The sequence below is a fragment of the Myxine glutinosa genome, chromosome 4 (genome assembly GCF_964187855.1).
Source record: "Myxine glutinosa chromosome 4, kmMyxGlut1.1, whole genome shotgun sequence".
Taxonomy (NCBI): Eukaryota; Metazoa; Chordata; class Myxini; order Myxiniformes; family Myxinidae; genus Myxine; species Myxine glutinosa.
In genome coordinates, this window is record NC_136264.1 from 12,873,085 (window position 1) to 12,894,419 (window position 21,335).

The 21,335-nt window shown below is 42.2% G+C and overlaps 1 protein-coding gene across 6 annotated transcripts in view; it reads right to left on the reverse strand.

The window, feature by feature from the left end:
• Nucleotides 1-12,338: 12,338 nt before the first annotated feature.
• Nucleotides 12,339-21,335, reverse strand: part of ALDH2 (aldehyde dehydrogenase 2 family member) — a 79,377-nt gene continuing 70,380 nt past the window's right edge. For all 6 annotated transcript variants that reach the window (XM_068111905.2, XM_068111908.2, XM_068111906.2 and 3 more), the window contains exons 12-14: nt 14,483-14,640; nt 13,910-14,024; nt 12,339-12,800 (exon numbers count right to left, since the gene is read on the reverse strand). In XM_068111905.2, coding sequence (XP_067968006.2) covers nt 12,768-12,800; nt 13,910-14,024; nt 14,483-14,640 — 306 coding nt within the window. In that variant the 3' untranslated portion in view covers nt 12,339-12,767. The remainder of the gene's footprint in view (nt 12,801-13,909; nt 14,025-14,482; nt 14,641-21,335) is intronic.

Here is a 21,335-nt window from a genome sequence, read left to right on the forward strand (position 1 = left end):
CTGAAAGCCTGGACCATACTGATACTTTCTAGCCCGGTTGCCAGCTTTGAACAAAAAATGCCATCAAAAGTTTCTTTAAGGGTCTTGGCCTGCCGACTAAAAGTTCACTCACAAAGTTTGTAGACTCAGAAGAAGACCTTTGTTGGTCGAAAGCTTGTCGAATTAAAGATCGAAGCCCTGAAGCTACGTCCGCGTCTTATTCAATCTCCCGATTATATATATATATATATATATATATATATATATATATATATATATATATATATATATATTGTTGCGGATATGAGGACTGTATATTTTTTTGATTGCGTGAATTATTATTATTGTTTATTCTGCGCCCCCTACCTCCGGAGCTGTGTAAAGGTGAAAGGGCATCCCATAATTAGTCCACAAGCATACACGTCAGCCAAATAATAGAATACCCCAGTTTGATAGTTATCTCTTATTCTGTGTTTTAGGGTAAGGCTGTGTCTCCCATTAATTGAAGTACTCCATTGCACCAGTGAAAGAGAATAGATCCCCTTTCATTCCCATCCCCAAAATCTCCATTTCCTTTTACATCCCCTTCCGTCATTGCCGGGCCTCGATTGCCAATTACCTCCCCTCCAATAACCGCCATTGACCACGAGGCAGGGTCGGAGAAGAAAGGCGTGTCTCCACCTCGTCATAGAGGGGAAGAGGGGCGTGCCGCCCGTCGTCATAAAGGGCGGAGCGAGAGGGTCGCGTGACCAACCAGGGCCGAGGTGAGCACACCGATGGGCGTGTCAGGAAGGCCGGCGGCTTGATCGCTGGAGGCGTTATAAAAGACGCGCACGCAAGAAGCAAGTGAGAGAGTCGTGAGTTGGTCGTCAGTGGAGGAGTCAGTCAGTGGAGTCGGTGGTCAGCTGGTTGCGTTGGTTGCGGTGAGGAGTCGGTGGTGGTGGTCAGTTGGTTGCGTTGGTTGCGGTGAGGAGTCGGTGGTAAAGAGTGAACGAATGCATAAGAAAGAGTTGAGGGTTTGGACCAGACGAGTCGGACAAGGCCTGGCAAAGCACGCGACGTCCACAGCAGCCACAACAGCAGCTTGGGGGCCTGAACGGCGGTTTGGAGCAGGGCCGTAAAGGAACGGCGGCTGCTAAACGCGCCGGTTGTGCTGCGGGACCCCCCTTGGACCTTCCTCTCCCTCCAGCCATCCACCTCCTGCCTTTCCACCCTTCTTGTGTACGTGAGTTTGTTTTGTTTGTTCTGTCCCTGGGTTAATTAAGTCTGTATAAGCTAATAATTGCACTGTGTCTCTGATCCTTCTGTATATTATTTTATTATCTTTCCTTCTCCTTGGTTACTTTGAGCATGTAAATAGTAGGAATAAATTTAGTAGTATTTCCAACCTTTTTGTCTTCTTCTTCTTCTTCACATCCGTGTCGCCTTTGTCTTTTCCCTATTGAATAGCTGCGGTGCGATACGGCCAAAGTTCTGGGTGAATCGGGTGAGTCGGGGATCCTGTAACGGTCGCGGTTGGACCATCCGCTCGGCCCATCATAACATCTAAACCGCGATCGGTAACAATATATATATATATATATATATATATATATATATATATATATATATATATATCGTTGCTTGTTATCTCCATAATTGTTCTCAGAGTTTTGTTCCAAGGGTTCTTTTCAGGATCATCACCCAGCCCCGTACAGTCTCCAACTGTAGTTTGTTTGTGATAATGTTCCCAGGGATGGTTTGAAGATCTCTGTAAGGTTCTTATTTATCATTCCTGTTGCCCCAATTATCACTGGTACAGTTTTGGCACTCTTCGGCTTCCAGGATCTTTTCACTTCATTCTTCAGGTCTTGGTGTTTGGTCATTTTGTTGATTTCTGCATTATTTAAGCCAAAATCGCTGGGTACTGATATGTAATATCTCAATCAGCAATGTCTTTTCATTTTTGTTCCTGAGTACTATATCCGGTCGCAGTGCTTTGTTTTCTATGTTCACACTTGATGGAATCATCAGGTCAAACGTGAGCATGACGTCCTTGTTTTCAATGATTACTTTTGGTTCATGTTTCCATGAGTTTTGTGTAACGGGGATATTGAAATTTCTACAGATTTGCCAGTGGATTACTCTACTTACTTTGTTGTGCCTTTGGGTGTAGAGCTGCTCTGACATGAGTTTTTTTACACCCTGATAGGAGGTGACTCGTGCTTTCTGTTTCTACCTTTCAGAACCTACACTTGTCCCATTGACTCAATCCCGCCATCTTTTTTAATCCATTGTTGTAGTATCCTTGATCTTGGGCATGAGTAATGATTAATTTACCGTCCCAGTTGACCTTTTCTTAGCCATTCCAGTGATCGTCTATCGCCAATCTGTCCAATTCTTTTTTTTTCCTGAGGTTTTGTCTTTCTTCCAGTTGTCATTATATATATCTGCTGGTATTTCATCTTGTATTTTTATTTCGTCTTTTTTGAAATTGTTGCGGCTGTATGCGTTGCTGTTTCGGTTTGGTGTGTGACATCTTCTATTCACACCTGTGTTTGGAAGATTTTTGCAAGGTGAGTGGGAGATACCTTTTCTGTTTTGTTGTATTCATGATTGTACACAAATTGTATTCAGGAATCTGTTGAGCTTTTCACGTACTCCGCTAACCCTACAGTCATCCTTCTTTCCTCGGCAGCTACATTCTCGGGATGCACTGATTTTTGTATAACATTTTGTGGATAGTGATGAGTTTCCTCATTTTGATATCTAGTTTTTTGATATCCGCTTGTGGCCAGTTTACTATTCCGCAGCTGTACTGGAACACTGGTACTGCTAGTTGGTTTATGGCTTTAGTTTTGTTTCTCGGGTGCTATATGTTTTCAGGATCAGCCTCGTTCTATGCAGGTATTCTTTGGTAATTTGTTTGTGACAAATTTGGTGGCCCTCTTCCACTCCAAGGTATTTGTAAGATGCTTCGTTATCTAGCTCCTATATTGTTATATTTAGGTCGATTTTTATGTTGTCCGATTTTGTTGGTCTACCTTAAACGAATGTGCACTTGGCACACTCATTTAGGCCAAATTCCATTTGGATGTCGTCGGAGAACCGTTTCACTAATTTCAGTTGTTCTGCCAATTTTTTGTCATTCGGTGCAGAGTTTTAAATCATCCACATACAGTAGATGTGTCACCTTTCTTGTTTCTTTGGATGTTATTTTATTGGATGTTAGGGTGTATCCATGTCCTTGGTCGTTAATGAGGTTACTTAGTGGGTCCAGGGCCAGGCAAAACAGGAAGGGCTGTCTCCTTGGAAGATTCGGATTCGTATCTTTACTCCCGGTATTTCAATCTTTCCTTCTGAGTGATGCAGAATTAGTGTGGTATTTCATAGATCAATAGCTTTCTCAATCAGTTTGATTATTTGTGGGTTGATCTTGTACAATTGTATGCATTGTATCATCCATGAATTTGGGACACCATCAAAAGTTTTTTTTGTAATCTATCCATGCTGTGGATAATTTTGTTCTTTTTTTGCAATTTTAGAATATGGCCTTGTTTAGCAGGAGGTGGTCTATCGTTCCGTAGCATCCTATTTTACATCCCTTCTGTTCTGCCTCTAGGCCTCCTTCTTGTGTTAGGTGATGGTATATCATTTCTGTGATGATTCCTGTCAGGAGTTTGTATGTTGTTGGCAGACAGATTATTGGTCTATACTTGAGGTAGATGGGTCTCTTCAGACTTTGGGATGAGGAAGGTGTTACCTACTTTAAGCCACTCATCCAAGGCCTCCTCCCCTTGGATAAGTTTGTTGAATGCTCGAGCGTAGTGACTGGAGAACATATTGTTGCGGTTTTGAGAACCCACACTTGTAAATATAACATCATTAAAGGTTAACGGTTGCACCCCATAGATAGGCCACAAGAAACACGTAGGTCACCATAGGACGTCAGTTATTTCATAGTATGTGTTTAGATAAGGCCATTCCCAATAGTTGCATCTGCGTTGCGTCAAACAAATAAGAGTAGGCCCCTTTGTCCATTTTGCAGCCTCCCTCCAAGCGACGCCATTAAGCGCTCTCCCGTCTGCGCCCCATCGGCCCTCCAAATTTGGTACGCTCCTTTGCCAGCAGCCTTCGCTGCCCTTGGGCTCGCTCAACCCAGCCAAAAGCCACGAGGTGAGGCCCGAAAAGGGGGCGGAGCGCCAGGATGGAGGTGCGGCCACGTCAACCAGTCATCAGGGTGGAGCCGGTAAGCCAACACCAGCCAACCAGGGCTGAGGTGAGGTCGCCTGACCGGGCGTGGTTTGGGCTTCGAGAGCGTTCGCTGGCTTGGTTTATAAAAGCGCGCACGCAAAGCCCTTCGACAGGACTCGCTGGGGAAGGTTGAGAGGACTCAAGAGTATATGCGCTTTACCAAGAGGAAGCCTGCAAGGAATCGCGCTTGGTAAAAGGACTCGCTGGGGAAGGTTGAGAGGACTCGAGAGTATATGCGCTTTACCAAGAGGGGACTGCTGCGATTACGAAGGAATTGCGCTTTACGAGAGGGCTGACTGGGCGAGCGCGTTGTGCAAAATAAGTGGTACGAGAGTTGAGTATGGGAGGGAGAGACACACTGTGGCAACCAGCTTTACAACAGGCGAGCGCGCGGCACGTATTGCCGAGAACTGCAGCATGCCGAAGGACATTGGGGAAGGGGCGCTTGGAGCGGGTAATACCGGTAGCGCATGTCAAAGCGCCGGTACGCATATTACGTACGCCAATAGCCCAGCTTACCTTTCCCCGTCACTATAATTGTCCGCTCACACTACACTACGTGGAGAGCTGCCTGCCGAGTTTCGTCTGCTGGTACGGGTCGAGGACAGGAGCAGGACCGGAGCCTGGACGCCATCGCCGGACCTTCCACCCTACCATCTACACCCCCCGCGTGTCTGAATTCTGAGACCGAATCTGAGAGTGACCGGGCCCGTGTCCAGGGAATAGAATAAGACTGTTTAAGACTGCCCTGTGTACTTTTCCTTCCTCTTTCTTTCTTGTACATTCTTTCGTTTCCTCTTCTTCTTTGTGCATTGCAAATAAATTGCCTTGTTCTTTCTGGATTCTCCTTAATCCGATTGTCCTAGTCTTTTCTCCATTGGGTAAACGTGGCACGATCCCAACCGCTATAAATCGGGTTAGCCATTGTTAACAGCTCGGATCGCGGATCGCTATCCGCTCGGCGTTTCCACCTGATATCCGTGATTCGAGCGGGAGTTATCTCCTCGTTTCCGGTCAGCGTTAGTACTTAGGTAATAGCGAATCCCTAGTCCTAAAAACCCTACCTAACGCTGCCCGGGAAGGACGTTATAACTTCCAGGATCGTGTCGGCCAGATAGAGGACAAGGGGATTAATCCCCCCATGATAAGGGGAGAGCCGACGTTTCTGAAAGCCGCAACAATATACAGTAGTTGTTTTAAAGTTTATCTTTCTCAGGTGGATTTGACAAGTTTTGCTTTTGTTTCCCTAGTTTGCGGTGGAATCTTTTCGGGTTATTTTCAAGCATGCGGTTTTGTTTTCTCCCTTTGTGGACTTTGTCATGTTTTTTTTATCTTTCTTGCGATCATCACGATTTTAAATTTGCTTTGAGAAGCCATTACCTCCAGGTTTTTATTTCCAAATTTGTATTTGTTTTTTATATTTTTGGGATTCTCCTCATTAGCTTTGGGCTTGGATTTCCCCTTACAGACGAGACGGACTTATGGAAAAAGTCCACGTATAAGCTTCTAGGTGCATTTTTGGGTAAAAGTTGGGAACCTCACTTTTTAACATAATTAGGGTATGCTGAATTCCATTAACCCGGTTCCCAAGCAGAATTTTGAGTTTTTGACCTTCTAATTAGTATAAACAAAATGGCCGCCAAATTGCCATTTTTGGACAATTTCTTTGAACAAGCATTTATATACCATGTATATACATGCAGCTCTTTTACTTTAAGTTTACAACTTTTACCCCAAAATGCACCTAGAAGCTTATAGATGGCCTTTTTTCATAAATCTGTCTAGTCTATATTAAGGTTGGTGACATATTGAAAGAGACATTCAAACTGATATTGAAATTGGACACTATAAAATGGGAAATGGTTTTAATAAGACAATGTTTCATACAACCATTTATTCTAAAATGAAGTATACATGGCCATGAAGCACAAACATTCAGGAATGTCACACATGTTGTTTTGCCAAACTACATCAAATTCATACAGGGGGTCTGATCATCACTCTGTTGCTGACAGGCACACATTGATGTGCACCTCAACTCTGAATAGCGACATTTGCAGCGTCGAGTCTTGCATTGCTCTGGCATGCACAACAAATCATCTCGAGGCAATTTTCTGAGATTGGACTCAGTGACATCAGAATAGGCTCCAGTCCTTAATCACCACGTTTCCATCCCATTTCCAGAGGTGCAGGAAGGTCAGGTATGGCACAATGAGCATTTCTCCATACCATGGCTTGATAGTGTACTCGCATAAAATGGAAATGAAGAGCATCACTTGTCGGTGGCATTGCTTCTGGTTTACCAGTCTTGGAGAACAACATATGCTGTGCTGAATCAACAGAGGTTGTTCTGTGCACATTATATATTCTGCAGACAAACGCTTCTGCAGATTTGATTGTCTCCTCTGTGAGTTCACCAATGCCCAAGTTCTTCAGCAGTTTATGGTGCTCTTTGAAGACTTTCCATGATGTTCATTTGGTGTGATTTGCAAACTAGGAGGTGGTGTCACCCAGTTAATGCGTGAAATGGTAGCAGTGCTGTGGACAAACCTCTCGGTAGATTGTTTAAAACAGCATCAATTGGTGTATGACACATAGACCTGCATGCATATACATGATATATAAATGCTTGTCCCAAGAATGTCAAAAAATGGCAATTTGGCGGCCATTTTGTTTATGCTAATTAGAAGGTCAAAACTCAAAATTCGGCTTGGGAACCGGGTTAATCAAATTCGGCTTGGGAACCGGGTTAATCAAATTCAGCATACCCTAATTATGTTAAAAAGTGAGGTTCCTAACTTTTACCCAAAAATGCACCAATAAGCTTATACATGGCCTTTTTCCATAAATCCGTCTCGTCTAGTACCCCTGTAGTCTTCTATGAGGTCCGACTCTGGCAGGGTTTTAACCTCTGACCTCTCATACCCTGAGCGGACACTCAGTCATTACAACTGTTGATGTCAGAACCATTACAACACCAAAGCCGCTAGGTGTGTGTGTCCCCAATTATGCGCTGCGCCCTGTGTGCTGTGCCAGTGATGCACTGCCCCTCCTCGTATCCTGTGCTAATGATGCACTGCGCCCCCTGTGTGCTGTGCTAATGATGCGCTGCACCCTGTGTGCTGTGATGCAGTGCCCCCTGTGTGCTGTGCTGTGCTAATGGTGCAGTGCCCCTGTGTACTATGCCAATAGAATGAATGAATGAATGAATGATCGTTTTAAGGCCATTTTCCCCGCCAGAGCGGGGGTTAGCCTTGCGGGCCCCATGACAATCATGGTTCCCTGTTTGAGGCAATGTTTTTATGGCCGGATGCCCTTCCTGACGCCAACCCTTGGTCGCCTCTTACGATGCGCAGGGATACGGTGTACCTATTCTAAATCGGGGTACACACCGTGATCATTCATCCCAGCAAGCTGGTACTCAATTTGCCGACTTCGGAAGGATGACAGGCTGAGTCAACCCCCCTGGCGTTAATTCAGCGATCGACCGGGATTCGAACCCAGGATCCTAGGATCCCAAGCCGGCACCCTAACCGCTAAGCCAACACCAGGCTTATCAACTTAAGAGTTATCAACCAGGCTTATCAACAACAACTTACCAACTTAGGCCAGGCTATAAAATATCTGCATTGATAAATGTGAGGGGAAAAAAAAAAAAAGAGAGAATGTAAAGGTGAGGAGTGAAACAGTAGGAAAAGTGTGAGATGCAGCATGGATATTAATCTATAACATGATGGTAAATTCCTCAATAGTTTTTTCCATATTCCAAAATAACCAATACCGGTAACATAATCAGCATATGGAAGTATGTATTGCAGAAAAATAAAAAATAAAATGTATTACCGTCATATTATATTATTTTCACACTCCGAGCTCGATACAGAGCGCGTCCGTTCTGTTGAAACGGTTTCCTTGGTTCAGGTTACAATCCTGGATGGGTCGACAGCACTCGCCATCCCCAGGCAGAATAGTCAGCTGAGTGTGTAGGAGGTCACCACTCTCCATTCCCAGGTGGAATAGAGTGTGCAGAAAGGTCTTCTTTTTTTTTTTTCTCCATGTGCAGTGTCAAAACCAATGCAAAATACCATGTGTTATGGTGCCAAATAACATGTATTATGGTGCCAAAATACCATGTGTTATGGTGCAAAAATACCATGTGTTATGGTGCCAAAATACCATGTGTTATGGTACCAAATAACATGTATTGTGGTGCCAAATGCCATGTGTTGTGGTGCCAAATGCCATGTGTTGTGGTACCAAAATACCATGTGTTACGGTACCAAATAACATGTGTTGTGGTGCTAAAATACCATGTGTTATGGTGCCAAATGCCATGTCTTGTGGTGCCAAAATACCATGTGTTGTGGTGCCAAATAACGTGTTGTGGGGCCAAAATACCATGTGTTGTGGTGCCAAAATACCATGCATTACGGAACCAAACAACACGTGTTGTGGTTCCAAAATACCATGTGTCATGGTGCCAAATAACATGCGTTATGGTGCCAAAATCTGTGATCTTTTAGAAATAGTATCGAAGTGCTGCAACAGTCCGTCACAAGCTGTCAACCTGTTTTCATGATCTGCATCTGACAAGTCACATATGATAGTTGGTTTATATGGTTTCATGTGAAGGTCTTCTCTTATTGTGCCACGTAACACCCAACTCTGCAGAACATTTTCATAGCGATTATTCGGAGATCTGAGAATAGATGTTTTAATTTTTTGGAATTCCCAAATCAGAAATTTTTGGTCGTCCGCTGCGCTTGTTGTCGAGTACACTTCCAGTCTGAAATTCCTTTTTTCCCCAAAGATGAAGATTTCATTTTGACAGTGCTGGATTTCCAAAACGCTCCTCAGTCTTCTTGCACCTGTTTCATCGTCTAGTTTGTTTCTCCTATCGTGGTGCGTATATCTCTTCCACTGCAAATTGACTGGTGTCTGCCATCTTGGTTTAATGTATAACTTGTATTATCTGAAAAAAACAACTAGAAATACATGGTATAAACAAATCTTGTATGAGCAGCTAAACCGTGTCCTGAGACCTATAGTCACCCTGTGGACGAGGGTTCATGGAATAACGTGTACAGGCTGCAGCTGCTGTTCAGGGTCAGGCCTGCAATGTGAAAGCAACAAACCTCGTGTTTTGTCCTCGCTACAGCAAATTCCAATATTTGAGAGCTCTAGATTCCACATAATCAGACAGAGAGACAGAGACAGATATATATATATATATATATATATATATATATATATATATATATATATATATATATATATATATATATATACTGTATATATGATATATGATATATATGATGCTGGGGCCCAAGCCCATAGAGGAGATGGATAAGTATGCACTCCAGTGAGCTACAGACTGTGATTAACTCTGATTCCCCAGGGAAAGACTTGGATCGACGGAGGACGGCCAGTCTGCGGCTGGCTTTGGAGGCCAGCTTTGCTATGCGCTTGGCCCAGGAGAAGTGTGAGGCCTACAAGTTCAAGAGATAGAACCTCTTACTGTGTTCTTCCTCAGAAGTGGTGACCAATACTAAGAGATACCCTGCTCACATCAATTTCTGAAATAACGGTGTTACATTTGCTACTCTCCAATCCTCAGGTGGGTCCTGAATCCATTGAGCAGTTAAACATAACGGTTAACATCACACTTGTATACTCTGCTAACGTCACAATTACATGACCTGTTATCATGCTTATCGACTCTCAACATAACGAATATCTGCTCTAACCGGCACCACAATCTATACTCTTGGATACCTGGCCCTGGAGCTTTACCTTCTTTTTGCTTTCCTACCTGCTTCTTTATTTCCTCCATGAAACTTCCACAAAAGCCCTTCCTCATCTCAATAGAATCTTTCAGCTGCTGGTAATTCCCCTAACTGTTCTTGAATCAATGATGAAGCAAAATAATCATCGACTGAGCCTATCAAACATCCTTAGTTTGCGCCCTATACATTTGCTCCTTGAAAGTATCCCATTTCTCTGATGCAGACTGCCTTGCCGATAGCTTGTCCCGATCTGCAGGGTGTCCACAAAGTCGCGCATCATAGGCAAAACATTTATTTGTAAGGTTGGCTACATCAGTTGTTCGAAATGTGTCCCACCAATCCCAAAACATGTTTGTAAACGGAAAAGCTGATTTCTCTGAATGTTCTTCAACATATCCGGGCTAATTGTTGAATTAAACAATTTAATTTCCTGTGATAAATAATCAATTAAATAATTTCCTATGATGCACGACTTTGTGGATACCCTGTAGATCACATAACGCTCTCCTCACCCTCAAAGTTTGCACCATATTGGGATAATTACATAAAAAGAGGCCAACGGGCCCCCAAGGGCTCATCTACAAATTGGTTTTGAAGGGAATTCTAGACTACATTGAGAAAATCCTCATCTGCTTTGCCCTTTCCCTGATCATGGATCAAATCTATCCCTGGAAAGTTAAAATCCCCAAAAATAAATTATCTTCCCTTATCACGTACTTTTCTGAATTCCTCATGAAGACCCTTCTTTCCTGGTCTTCTCTTACACCTGGTGCCCTATTAAAGCATCCCACGAGTATTTCACTATTCTTGCAAACGCTTTACACAGAATCTTTCATCATAATTCCCTTCTTAACGTCATCCCTCCTCTCCCTGGAATACTGTATTTTACCCAGATAGCTCCACTATCTCCTACTTTCTCACTCCGATCACACGTATACATCTTGGAGCCCTCTACCCTGTACTTGAGAGAAGAGCTCTGCAACGAGATTGCAAAACAATTGCTGCTCTCTCAATAACCTGAAAAATAAACTACTTGTTATCCAGTCAGCAGTTTTTAAAGGATTCAAATGACAGGTGGGAGATTGGTTTTTGTTTCCATTTATATGGAAGCGGTTGTATTGTCCATTTTCCTCAATTGCATTGTTCTTTCTGGATGTAAATAATTGCAATAGTAGAAACCACCGTTTAGAGGCCATTTCCCCCCGCAAAGCGGGGGTTGGCCTTTTTTGGGGACCGTGGTTGTTGTTGTTTTTTGGTCCCCTTTTTGAAGCAATGTTTTACGGCCGGATGCCCTTCCTGCCGCCAACCCTGTTTGTCGCCTTTTTACGATAAACAGGGAATTACCAGTGTACTGGTACTCAATTTGCCGACCTCGGAAGGATGACAGGCTGAGTCAACCCCCCTGGCGTTAATTCAGCGATCGACCGGGATTCGAACCCAGGATCCTTGGATCCTAAGCTGGCATCCTAGCCGCTAGCCCAACACCAGGGACTGCTGGCGATCGCTGAATTAACGCCAGGGGGGTTGACTCAGCCTGTCATCCTTCCGACGTCGGCAAATTGAGTACAATAGTAGGTGGACAGAAATTTGTGATGAGCATTGCCAAAGGCAGGAATCAAATTTATTTCGTTTTTGCCGCATCAGGTTTAAAACGGTTTGTCAGTATATTGATCTGCACTTCCTTATGAGCTTGTGCAGACTTTTAAAATGAGAAATCTGCTGTTTTTATACTTGTACAGCTTACTGTTGGCATGGCAGTATAGGCAGTGGCAGTGCTCAACACTGTATTGAGACCTCAACTGGATAGGCGGTTGTTGATGTATAGCTCCCAAGGGTTCTCAAGAACAGGCCCGTGGCACCCAGATAGCTGATCGATCTCCCAGTAGCGACTCAAAGATCCCCCGCATCAACGATAGTGTACCGGGCCTCCGTAAAGTCAAGGCCACGAGAGAGAGAATGAGAGAGAAAGAGAGAGAAAGAGAGAGAAAGAGAGAGAAAGAGAGAGAGAGAGAGAGAAAGAGAGAGAGAGAGAGAGAGAGAGAGAGAGAAGAGAGAGAGAAAGACACAAGAAGGAGTGGGCCGGTCCTTGGGGAGCGATCGGCCGGTGCTCTGACAAATCTGGCAGCAGGAAAGAGTGGGAAATATTTGACCCCAGACTTCCTTTTGGGGGGGTACAACCACCACGAAGAGGTATCCCCGATAGTTTAACTGGATAGGTTGTTACAACTGGTATTCATAAAGTAGACGACGACATTTTAAAATAACCAAAGGCACGTCCTCTCCCTCTCTCAACCAAAGACTACCCATCTGAAGTCTAATATTACTATGACAGCTCGTAAGTTGCATTTCACAAAAAAAACACTTTATTTGGAGGCAAATTAAATCATATTGATGGATTATTTGAAAAGATTACATGATGAAAAATAAATCACATGATCATTTGAAAAATACCAGTGCTCAAAAAAAAAGTTGATTTGTCACGATAAAATAGTTTTGATTACCACCACAAAAAAAAAAGGATTTGATGAGTACCAAATTTTTTTTGGAATTAGTCAAAAACCATAGTTGGCTTCCCACCTCGCAAGAATCATGTAATGGCCTCACGCGGTACTAGGATTGTTTCACACACATAGAAATCACAGGTGAAGAGTCCATATGGCACGTACATTCATTCCACTTGGTCGATTTGATGCAAGGAGAGAGATCCACGATTACCACACTACCGGTGGCATATATGGCGGTGTTCGATGGCTCACAGGGAGACGTGATCTAGGAACTCTTTTGTGGCACCTTTATGGTTACCTATACACAAGGGGTAATGGCATGAAAAGCAGGTAGTAGAGGTACAGATTAGGATTTGCAGTAAATGTCTCACGATACATGTTGAAATAGAACAGCATACCTCTGCCAGTCTGACCAGTTTCCGTTTTGTATCCCACTAATAGGCCGGATCTGGATCCGGACCTGAACCAAAATCGAATCGGCTTGTTATTGTCTATTTGCAAACCCGTCCACCGAGTATTGTCGTAATATTTCCACAACGTTTTGAAATGTCATGCTACGCGTCGTTTTTGGCTCCATCTCTCAATGGTGAAGAATCAATTAAACTCGGATCCGGATCCCGATCTTCACCAAAATGGAACGAATTCTTTATTATAACACACCCAACCTGTCCACCAAGTTTCATCCAAATCCATCCTTAACTTTTTGAGATACTCTGCTCACAGTGAGACGGACAGACAAACAGACACAGGTGAAAACATAACTTCTGTCCACCTTCGGTGATGGAGGTAAACAGAGTGTTTCTATTTAAAAGAGCAATGTTTGGATTAACCAATCACCTTTCGTATGCAGCACAAGGCTGCGAGTAGCATCATTGCATGAGGGCACGATGTTCCGCTGATGCAACGCCCTCCGCGGGTTAATCCAGAAATTTTGAATTTGTTCAGGGTGCCAGCAATAGCTCGCCTGCTCTTCACGAAGGACACCGTGGGATCTTTAATGTCCACAAACTAATGCCGGCAGACAGGACGCCCGTTTAACATCCATCCGAGGGACGGCACACCCATATTGAGGAATCGCCCTGCCTGTGAAACACCAGAATGGCAGTTTGTAGCTGGGCCGAGATTTAAACCCAGGCAAGATGGCTCAGAGGCGAGTGTGCATACCTCGAGGTCTCGGCCATCCTGCCAGCCGAAACAACCACCAAAGCTAACAAAGAAGTTTCGAGACCGAATAATTGAGTATTACTCCACCATTAGTTATAGAGCATACACATCACCCGATTTCTACCAAACGGCACAGCCAATACTCGTCAACCAATAAATCTTTCCATATGTAACTGCTGCCACATCCATGACTGTCAGTTTGCCTGTCTGAAAGAGGACAAAGAGTGTTTCGGATGGACATACCGTTTTGATCTCGGTGTAGGCATCGAGCCCATAGCTTCCCAACTCCCGCCCGATCCCTGAGGTCTTGTACCCACCAAACGGAGCTTGGGCCTCCAACACATTATAGCAGTTGATCCTGGAAGAGTGGGCTGGAGTTAGAGTGGGCATTATTTGTGTAAACCTAACACATCAAACAAACAAACAAACAAACAAACAAACAAATAAATAAATAAATAAACAAACAAACAAACAAACAAACAAACAAACAAATAAATAAATAAACAAACAAACAAACAAACAAACAAACAAACAAATAAATAAACAAACAAACAAACAAACAACAATACATTTCCAGAACTGGAAGGAATAATCCCTAACAGGCGTAACTCTAAATATACGAGTGAAGTTCAACGTGGGATCGCTAAGCCATAAATAAAGTACGTTTGTAGGAAGTACACCAGGGAAACAAAACGGTACAATAAGTTTACAGAGGATTTTAAAGACTGCAAAGGCAAGAGACAGTCACCTGCGAGGTAAAGGCCATACAACCACCTTCCCCAATCGGTACAATCATCATCCTACTAGGATCCTCACCAGACTGTGCCAGCACGAAGGCCTGCAGAAAGTCTGTGTGCTACATTGATGTCTTGTGAAAAGACTCCAGCAGCAAGGCCGTAATCCGTCTTGTTGGCTCTCTCAAGCACCTCCTCCTCAGACTCAAATGGCAGCAGCTGCATCACTGGCCCAAATATCTATCAACAACAGTTAGTCATTAAAACCCAAACAGGTACAATGTCACCAAACAACGTAATAATAATAATAATTTCACAATAGTCAAATCGACACTCCTCACATGAGGCAGAATGAACATCAGACGCATTGCCTTTTTAACCGGAATTTGAAAACCATTATCAGTCACAGACACTGTGTGCCTTTTATAGTATATTGTGGCGGACACAAGGGACAAGAATTCAGCGCACCAGCAGGTGGCGCGAACGTCCAGGCGGGGAACTGTAATGCATGCCCCGCCTATCGACCGATCGGCCACGCCCGGGGACTAGGCGTGGCCTCGGGATATATATGCGGGCTCTAAGCTCGAGCCCGCCCAGTGCTGAAGTACGAGCTTTGAATAAAGACTCTTTGTTATACCAACGCGTTGTGGCCTACCTCTCTGGCAATCGAGTCGTGTGTGCGCAGCACCACAATATACACAACAAACATGTCCCACCTGCATACGCTGCACAACGGTGAACTATTTTTTGTGTGATGAGGTTGTCGCGGAAGTGGAGGGTGAGACTCAAGACGCCAATGGTCGGAAACAGGTTTTACAAAAGGTCACAACTTTATTAAACTGTATTCACTTCATCCAATTACCAAAATGATACCGCATAATATAATGGATCAGGTTAACTCTTTTCGCTGGTCCTTCTCTCCATCCGACACTCCCGTTCGGTCAGCGCTTCACGTAGCAAGTACTCGTTCATTCCATCGTTCCGTCGGGCAGGGCTTCTGAGGACAAGTGTACTTTACTCAACGTTTGCTCTCGTTATATCGCCAAACTGGACTTAATCTCCTCTCCGCTAATGTCCCGAGGTCATGCATCGCACCGAGTCCTGGCATCAGCTCGCTCCCCTCCTGCTGTGTAAATGGAAATCACAGCAGGGGGGGGTGCTCTAGCCTGGGGCCTTGACCAGGTGTTTCAAGAGATTACATTGTTCATACACATAAAATGTATCTGCTTTGTTACCAGGTTAATTAATAAGTTACCAGGGCCAATCAATATGTTACACTGAGTTACACTTCCACAATTCCCTCATCTTTTTGTTTTTGTTTATATTAACCATTAATCTAAACATCAATATAAGTAAACAATCAATCACTACTAGTAAACATCATTACAAGTATAAGTAAATAATCAATCACTTTGGTAATCAAATTCCCTTAGGCATACACCGTCATCCTGCAAGAATCACAAAACATTTCGTTGGTCATTGACTCCTTCCATATTGTTCAATCTATTGCATTTGCATCACAAATATATTTTCAAAACAACACTTCACCATCACCAAGATACAACAATTTCACTTCATTTTCAAGTTTTGTAAAGCATCTGCACCATCTGGCAAAAACGTTTGCCTCCACACAAATGTTGACTTCGTTTGAAAGGAAGGGCTGATCACTTGTGTTTGAATCCAGGTATGAAACATTTTCTCCTAATGTCTTCATAGCTCCTGCACTACTTCGTGTAGGATTTCGCTGTTGTGGTAACATTGCGGAGTCATAGACTGACCCTGCTCTCCTTGTAGCATTCTTGCCACTTTTTGCTGTAAACCATAGTAATTCCTGAACAAGGCCTTCACCCAGTTGTAGTCGACTTGCCTCCTCCCTTATTGTGAGTGGGCAGCAAGTATTGGTGTGACATTGATTGGCCAGCAAGATGTGGAACAGGGATGCCGGATGCATCCACAATGATGTTGGGACCATGGTGTTCAGGTCATTCATGGTCCTTACCAGGAGCAATCCAGCAGAATCGTGCACAGCTGTTGTGACAAGGGCACAGCCGTTTTTTGCAGCTCCATGCTGGTTCCCCGGACGTTGGTGAAGTAATAACATATGTCCCCGCATTTCACAGAGGTTGCAGGTAAAATGTCGTTGTCCTGCAACTTCTGATGTGGTGAATGTTCGAAGTCTTCGAACAAGAGTAAGTGATCGCCTTTCTTTCATATGTTGCAGTGTGATCCAGGCAAATGGTCACATAAATTTCCTTGGTGAAGGTAAGCATTCATCTCCAAGTTACACGGGAGAATGTCTTCATCATTCTTTGAGAAAGAGGGTGTATGCCACGATTAACTTCATTTTTTAGCCACAAATTTTCTTTCTTTCTTCTTCCCAATTCCGTTAGCAATCCCTCCAAAATGTGATCTCGTCTTATCCTTATGCTCAGTCATATCTGAATCTGCTTTCCGCACACACTGAATCAGATAGGGTACATCTTACCATGAAATCAGCATAATCATGTATATCTTCCGACAGTTTCACATTCAACAATTTGTTGTTTTTCCTTAACACAAAAAGTTATATTCATTTATATGCGTCACACAAATAATATTCAATCAGGTATGTATTTTATTACTAAACTAAGAATAGCATTGTATATGATTACAATCACACACGGGAATACCTAATTCCCAACAACAATTTTCCCAAACCAACAAATTAAGCATAATGTATTATTACCATAATTCCTCTCCACTTTTTCTTTTCCCTCTTTTTTTTTTTTTTCCCTAACAGTGTGTCACTCGTGGTGATATGAGTTCATTGATATTGTAATTGACACAACTCATAACATTGTCGTTATGCCATTATCTTAATTCTACTGTTTATGTCGCCATAAAAGTCTTCCTTTTCTGGTTCCACATTTCTTTCCTCATTTGTCACTTCATGTGTTATCATCGTGTTGTTGGTTACCTTATTCAAACACACCGTCACTAAGGCTTTCAAGCAAGCCACCACTAAAACAATTGCCAATATAACTACTAAACCAACAAACAAGTCTGCTACTCCTTGTATATATTCATATCTATGACATAGTTATATGTCGATGACATTTAACATTATATACCAAACTAACAAGCTTCCTAAAAGGTAAATAAAGAAAATCCCTTAATATGTAACATAATCAGATTATTTGTCTTACCCTGATCCCCCTATCTCCCGGGGTTGAACTCAATCCCCTGATCATGAGTGTAGTTGTGATACATTTTTTCACTCATGTTGTATTTATATCAGCAGGTAATTGTATGTCATGTAGGCAAATAAATGTCACTATTCCAAGTAGGAATATCACATGTTGAAAATGTAATGTTTATCAATGCAAGGGGTGTTAAAATGTAATTCAAATGACTGTAAATCATGACTATCATTTTTCTACCACTGAATGTTCTGCTGGGCTGCTAGGTGCAGCCTCATTTTCTGTGGGATCGTCCACCTTAGCCCCATGTGCTTGCTTGCAATGAGAGGCATGAATCCAACTTTCTATTTTGGGTCCATATTTGTTTCTATTCTTATCAATCTCCTATGGTTTATCAATTCGTTCCAAGATACCGCAACCAAAGGTTTTAACCAAAGCTCTACCAAACTATTTCCAATTTGAACAAAAATGCCAGTGAAACAATGATTCGAAGGATTAACTTCAAGGGGTCAATAAATTTATTCTATAGCCAGATCTAATTTTCCCATCCAATAGTTTGCCTTGCCACATGTCATATTATAACACCTTAATAAACCTTCGAAAAAATGTTTCCCATCTCAACAAATTTCCTTTTTTACAAATAGCCATGTGTAACTTACGTATTTAACTACAATTTCCTCTCAATTTGTTTGGCCTAACTGGCCGCAAAAGTGGCTGCCAGCATGCAGTACCGTTTTTATCTACCAAGGAAGTGTTCCACACAAGACCTCTACCAAAATGTTGTTTGTAAAAACAAATCTGGGATTTCTGATTACATGGATGCACACTCTCAGGACATTTTCAGGCTGCTGTTAACAATCCACTACGATGACTTAATTCCTTTACCCACAATCAAATAATTAGTACAAATTGAGGATATTATCCCTATCACATTCTTTTATAGATTCATTATGTTGGATCTAATTTTTTCCAATAATTTTCCACTGCTGTAAGGCGGAACAATAGCTCTCATAAGTCTTAGTAATATCGTACTTAATTTGCCCAGCAGAGAATAATTTATTTACTATCCTTTCTCATCTGTTAACCAGTGACTTTGTTTAAACTCCAGAACTGAAAAACCCACAATAGTTCAAACCAGCAAAATTTTCTTTACTCTTTTCCCATATCATCTATGCCTAAAACACATCCATACATACAGCACAATTTATATGCTGATAAAATTCAAGTTTATATATATAAAATCCATGAGCAGAGTATTCTGGGAAGTCAGTGTAAGACCTCTCCCAAATTTGGATGATTTTGTACTTCCTCATTTCCTTTTATGAAGCTCATATCCATAAATAGATGTTATTCTCATATACATTCTATCAAAAATGGAATCCCAAAATTACTCACAATTTTACTATTAATTAATGGCTGCTCATAACCCAGCACATCAAATTTTTTTTTTATATTCCATTTCCCTTGACAAAAGAGATAATGTTCATAATCAAATTATATTTCTATTTTATTTTACGGATTCTCTGGATATTCAATCCCATCCACATATCCCAATCCCATCCACATATAACTATCCATTTCCAGACAGGCACACTGTCGGTGTCAACAATCTTGTAAGATTGATACACAAAAACACACACACACATGCATTATGCATATTTGTTTGCGTTGGAACCATTATTTACAGATCAGATGGGTGTCAATTTTATTTCAATTTCATAAAATTTGTCAATCAAATTCAAAATGCTTATAGACAAATAAACCAAAAGTCCATTCTTAGAAAACCCTTATGATGTCAAATTGAAATTACCCTTTCTGCCTTCACAATAATCTATCCAAATTTTGACTACACACCCATTTGCATGTCAGTCGACCATTGACCTATCAATCGTGCGGAACAATAGTCCGAAATTCCCACCTGATCATCATGTGACTCTTGTTACTTGGTTTGCCAACAATTGCAACGCAATTGTTCCAAACTTTGTAAATTTAAAATTGCTGTGCCCAAAATAGAAGATCCAATTTTGGCATTTGATCAATTAATTATTAATTTGTTAACAAGCAAAAAGAAAAATGAATCATTCTTGCTCTGAAAACTTTTCAGACACAAGAATCATTGACAGTTGTTCATGTTTGTCCAGTAATCGAATCTGTTGAGGCCAATCATCATTTGGGATTTGCAGCAATGAAGGCCTAATCATTGTCTGAGGTACCGGTAAGCACTGGTACCCTTGATCTTGGTTTGCCCCATGACCTTGTCTTCCTGTTGACATACGGACATCTTCTTCTCCAATGTCCCATCTTTCCACACTCGAAACACCGGTTTCTGTCGTTGTCTGATCTGTGCGCCTGTGCACTTGTATTGCTGGGCTGCATCTCTACATCCCTGAGTTGCCACTGCAATCTCTCGTTATCTCCTGAAACACGAAAAAATTCTCTGTACCGTCCTTTTTGGGGAGACAACTGGAAATCAGATGGGACAACTGTGACTTTCATTCCTAATTTCGAGGGCAGTTGTGCATTTGTCTCCTCCACTGTATCCTGTATCCTTTTTATTTTAAGTTCTAGTTCCGTTATCCGTTCTTGCTGTTCCCGTTGTCTGGATTCACCATCCCAAAGATGGAATGCAAGCCAGTCTACCGTTAGATTCTGTCTCTTCCTGGCTTTCAATCTTTGTTCCAATCTTTCCAATCGACTTCGCTCAAATGTACCATCTCTTGGAAACTCCTCATCATGTCCCTTTGTCCACAAATACCAATTCTCGACCTGCCTTATAGCTTCGGCACCATAACGGTCGTACATATGATGTGTACAAGTACCTTTTTGTGGAATCTCTGGTTGTCCTTGTGTGTTCTTGCAGGCTCCATTTCCCATTCTGCCTTTTATCAAAGTAGCGTTGGATGTGTTGTAGCTTGTTCCAGGTTCCTCTAAAGCTTCACTCGTACCTCCAGGAAGGATCTCTCCACCTGTTCGCACGGTGATTTCCAGAGAATCTCCCTCAGCTGTGGCTTTTGCACAATCCAATCTCACAGATCAGTATTTGCAGATGAGCCGGAGGGTCAGTATGAAGTGGGTGAATCCTCAGGTGTCCGCTCTGTTTGACGGGGAAATCACACAATGGTAACCGCACATATATATCTGTATATAAACTCACCACCTTGCTCAATTTTCCCAGGTTGTCTCCACATTGATAATATCTCGCAAAGATATCAAAGCTTCTTTCTTGAGACCGCATTTTCATCAATCAAACAATCAATATATTCAATTCAATTTATTCAGTTCAATTTATGCAATTAAATTCAATCAATTAGATTCAATCAATTAACAATTCAATCAATTATTCAATTTCAATTAATTCATCAATATTCATCAATAAATCAAATTAATCATTTTGAATGACTCCTTGCATAAGCCCTTTCCCCAATGATGTCAGGACAGGTCCATCCATTGACTGAGATCGAATTTCATCGGTCGTCACCTCGGATTCGTACCTCATGTCAATTAATGAATCGCCGTCCTGTCCTAGGGTCATATCTGACATATTTTCCCATTTTGCCTGGTCTCCACAAATTTTTCTTTGCAACCACTAAAGGCAACTCATCCTTCATTCGTGAGACAGCCAAAATGGATGCCAGATATTAAAGTTCTTTGGGAAAAATATCTCATCATTTTCCTTTTAATAGTACCCAAAATCTCTTGGCAATTTAAATTTCGTAAAACTACTGAAATAAGACTGTAAAATTCCTTCAATCATGC